General features: G+C 47.7%; 1 protein-coding gene across 1 annotated transcript in view; it reads left to right on the forward strand.

Annotated features, from left to right (window-relative positions):
* The window catches only part of T265_15119 (hypothetical protein), a gene marked incomplete at both ends in the record, with an annotated part of 4,971 nt that extends 4,437 nt beyond the window's left edge, over positions 1–534 (forward strand). Inside the window, 2 exon segments of the mRNA XM_009176674.1 lie at positions 174–265; positions 294–534. Of these exon segments, the coding sequence (XP_009174938.1) occupies positions 174–265; positions 294–534 (333 nt within the window).
* Between the last annotated feature and the right edge of the window lie 4,229 nt (positions 535–4,763).

Raw genomic sequence — 4,763 nt, forward strand, 5'->3', positions numbered from 1 at the left:
GGGAGTAGTGAGGAGATGTATTCTCCGTTTGGATGAGGGAATGGGCTTTGGTGCGGTAGAGCCTCTGTTCTGACGAAAGCAGATGCAACTATGCTCGCCGATGTAGGCCATGGGCATTGCACAGTGTCTTCGGGCTATCCCAAGTGATTTTTTAAATTTTTTACAGATGAGAGTCCAGTTTTTTAGTCTGTGGTTTATGGCATTGCCAGATGCATAGCTCCAAAGAGGCGAGCCTAACACCAGGAAAAACAAACAGAAGTAGTACGTACTTTTTTGATTTCCTGAATTTAAAGGCCAGACTCAGAACTACCGGCGATGGGCGATGCACTCGTGCCACGAGTGCACCACCCGTGCCAACTACCGGCGATGGGCGATGCACTCGTGCCACGAGTGCACTCCACACCCGTGCCACTGGAGGGGTGGCGGGTATACGAATGCACCATGGTGCAACGTAACAGGGTGACCCTCCCTGCAGGGCGTACCCGTCCAGCACACGAGGTTTTCTTCCTTCGTGCCTGCTACCAGATCTGGTAGGTGGAAAGCCATCCAAGCAGTCATAAGGGCGGTTTGTGCATTAACAAATACTCCAGCTACTATTTTTGGTTGGGGAAAGTAAGGCCAGTAAAGACAGCTCAGTCAATTCGAACAGGCAAACCTGTGTGAGGAATACGAAGTAAAAAAACCTAGAGTGAAATCTATCTTCCTGCTAAGTCATATTTAGAAGACGCAAATCACAAGAGTAGGGGCGGTACTTCCAATCGAAACGGAACTTCCCAGTGCAGAATGTAGTAGCTAATATTATGCCTCTGAGTTATTGAGAAACTAAGGAGGAACCATAAACCTTTGCATAAAAATTTGCTTTGACTTTCTGGATGGTTTGAGGGATATTTTTAATAAATGACAAATATATTAAAGCGTTCGGCTGTAGCACCCTTTCGGGGCCTAGCTACCATGCCACACAAAGAAGGCACAAGAGATGGGATACTGCCAGACAGGGGAATTCAAGAGGTAGCGGTCTGGTTTGAACTGTGGACATTCTAGCCGGTAAATTCGCGCTCTAACCACTTGGACCGTCCGGCAGACCTGGGGATTAGCTCAAATAAATTATTCTGGAAACTCGATTACCGGACCGGACGCAACTAAGTGATTGACCCGAAGTAGACAACTCCCAGCGGCCACCATCAGCCAAATTACAAGGCACTCAACATGATCAAAATGTTAAGCAAATGCCATCATTCCCCTACTGGTTCAATGAGACAAAGTCAGGGCTTGGAGAAATCGTGTGGATTGGCCGCGCTCCTACTCCGGGGTTCGTGGTTGTTTCTTTCGTTCGATTTCTTCCTTCTAATAATGAGTTCACTAATTTTGTGCTAGTTGCCTTGTCCTTAGACTTAGGACACTTACCTGCTATCGTCATGGCAGTCACATCCAAACAGAGCATTGAAAATAGCAGGACACTGTCAAGAGTCTCTCGCTTTAGGAGAGCATGATTTGACGTGGTGAGTAATTTTGACGTTTAGTTTGAAGCCCACTTGTTGCGAAATATCTGGGGTGTGCAGTATATTTTTGCGCTACCGTCTGTTGACTAATACGCAAGCCAGGTTTTTAGCAACTTGTTGAGTAGTTCAATTCATGAGTACCCTTACTAACTCGCAGAGTGTATTCTGATATTACATGTACTGTTTGCGCGCGTGCGTACAAAGTGAGCTTTAACCCGAAATCATCGCATCAATCGGAGAAGGACACGCCCATTCTGTAATCACTCCCTTTAACTTTTTTATTAGTGTGCTGCCTTAGGATACCTCCAACAGCGTTCTGTCACAAAGTGGAGTTCGGGCTAAGGTGCTACAATGACAATGCAGGACTGGATTCAGTTTCCAAATGGTAGGCCGAACCAGGCGATCAGGATGCAGCCCGATGAAGAGCCGCAATAAATTGTATCACGTTTGAAGTTAAAGGTGTATTGCCCTCTGTGGCGGGGGTTCAGGGCAGTGGAGCTTTTCCTTCAGGCAACCAGTATGCCCGTTTGTATAAAAGCGGCGATGCTGAGCTAGGATACCAAGGGACCAAACGTTTTCTCCTCCGAGTGCTGAATGTAATCGCCGGCGCAAGTTGAAAACCATTGCTGGCCATGAGTGACCTTGGGCGGTTGGGTAAATGGCCGGAGTCACAACGAGCAAAAGTGGAGATGGAAATGGAACAATTCAAATTGGGAGCACATGGCGAGTTTTGTCTCAAAAATGTGGTTTAATCTGAAACCAAGCAGATTCACTAGTTGCACCGTTGTATGGAAGTCAGCTGCAGGGCATAGATTGGATGGGGGCAAATTGTTAATACATAGGGCGAACCGAACACCGTATACGGATTTGAACTTACGGAGGAGGCAAGCCGAAATTACAGCAGGAAAACTAGGCTGACCAAATTCGAGCGAAAGATTATCGGGTGCGGAATAGCTCATCCCAGAGACGGGGTTGGGTGTAAAATGTGCTCGTGGCGTTGACTACAGGCTTGAGTGAGCGAGGGGTTGCAGTTGAGATTCTGGAGAAAATAGTTGCGGGAGTGCCACCACACTGGGTATGACAGTGCCAGGCCATTATCGCACTGACATGCTTCAGTTTATGGACAGCCCCGTAACAGTCGTCAAGAGTACCACGATCGGAGAAGGGATACGCAGTTCCGTGGCAGCTGGTTCTGGGTGAGGCGAAGGTGGACACAGATAGTCATACAGATGTAGGCTCACGGATAATCTTCCTTTCGTTGGAGGATCGTGTGAGTTTGGACCGGGTGCCAGGCAGTTTGAATGAATAAAAGTTCTACGGAGCGCTTGGGCAAATGCAGTCGAGGTTTGAAGCTTGGGAAGAGGGGCGACGGGAAAGAAAATTATAATGAAAGCAGTAAGGGGATGGCAACAAGCTAAATGGACCCAAGGAAGGTGAATAAGTTTGCTGATCTAGAAACCAAGTGCTAGTTGGGCCTAGGTGGGTGTCTAGTTTTAGGAAGGTGAAAACTTTGCCATCCAGGTAGCTAGCAGGGAGGTTGGCTGTTGGACTAGTTGAGAACGGGCGGCATTTCTTAGCTCACCAAAGCATCATGACATAGGGTCCTTGCTGTGCAGAAAGAGGGGTTAATGTGAGCATTGAAAGTGGACAAGTAAAAAGCGTAAAAGCGACAGCTTAACTGAGGTCTACTACGTCAACCAGTTGCCGAGTCGCTGCTGTCAACTCCAGAAAATGAATGGTGCATGGCAAAAGAGCTATTAGGCGCTAGCTGTGACAGCTTGCAATAAGTAAATGATAAGTTGTTAGCATTGTATGCATGTGATCGCTCAAGACGGCAAGAGAGAGGAACGTGTGTGCTATGTCTGGATGATGAAGTGGACTTGGAGTGGTGTGACACAACTACGACGAAAGTTGCGACTCCTTGCACGTCGGCGTTGGCCGTGAGCCTCACACAATACCCTCAGGCTACCCCATGCATTATTAGTTTTTTATTTTTTTCAGAACAAACGGAAGGACAGCTGTCATTCGCTTGTATTTCTTGGTGTTGTGAGACAAGTGACAACCGGAAAAGGGCCAATTCAGCTATAGACAAACAACAACTGCTCTTTTTTGGTTTTCCTGAATTAAAGGCCAGGTTCAGAACTGCCGGCGATGGGCAATACACCCGTGCCACTGGAGGGGTGGCGAGCGTACGATCGCACCATGGAGCAACGTAACAGGGTGACACTCTCTTAAGGGTGTACCCGTCCACCACACGAGGTTTTCATCCCTCGTACGTGCCACCAGACCTGCAGGTTGAGAAGCCACCGAGTAGCCATACTTGCGGTTTGTGCGTTATTGAATAACTTCATTCACCAGATATATTATCCGGTCAGGGAGAAAGCCAGGCCAGTAAAGCAGACCAGTCATTTAGAGCAAGCAAACGACAAACAGCCACTGGAAGAGGCAAGTCGCAGAAGCAAATGGAACATCAACTACCTTTTGTGCTATGGGAGTACAACGGAGATATTCAGGTTCTGATTACTGTGACCAGACGAAGAAGAATTGTTGGTGTGAACCGCCTTGCCAAATAGCGTCACACCGGTGTCACGCGAGTGTATGGATGAGTGGGTTGTGGGGCCAAACAAATATTTCCTTCATATCGCATCTTCAGACTTACCGTTGGATACGCGTGTGCTACGCGTGTTCGGGGGATGCAGAATGGTTCAGAACAGAGAGGAGCTCAGGCTTCAGTCAGGCTGAGGTTAGTTAAATCCCGTCAAAGCAAAGCACCGGACATTAAATAGAGCTGATAGAATCACTCAGGGATAGGACCAGGGTTGAAGGACAAGAAATAATCTGGCTGGGTACCAAATCCTAAAGCCGGAGGAAAGAAATACAACCAGATCAGTGGAGATGGGCGCTAGACGTCCTCTGCAATTCAACTACGCTTCAGAGGGCGGAAGACGTAATCGCAGGAAGTGAACATCCGCATAATAGATGGATAAAGTGGTAAGTTATGGACAAGAACATCTGGGAGGGTGGCTGCCACACTTGTGGGTTAACGCAAGGGGTTTTGGCTAGGACCTAGTAACAGGACAGTCGAAATGAGTGAGCAGATTAGAAGGGCTTAGGGCCTATTTCAAAAAGGGCCTAGTGTAAGCTGAGGTTCGAAAAGGCGCTCGGCTCCCTCAATATAAAGGCAAGAATCGATGGTCTTTCAAAAGCCTACGTCAGATGAGATAGTGCGGATATAGGAAAGGAGCTTGTTCTATAGTTTGGAAC

The sequence above is a fragment of the Opisthorchis viverrini genome, assembly GCF_000715545.1.
Source record: "Opisthorchis viverrini unplaced genomic scaffold opera_v5_354, whole genome shotgun sequence".
NCBI classification, from domain to species: domain Eukaryota; kingdom Metazoa; phylum Platyhelminthes; class Trematoda; order Opisthorchiida; family Opisthorchiidae; genus Opisthorchis; species Opisthorchis viverrini.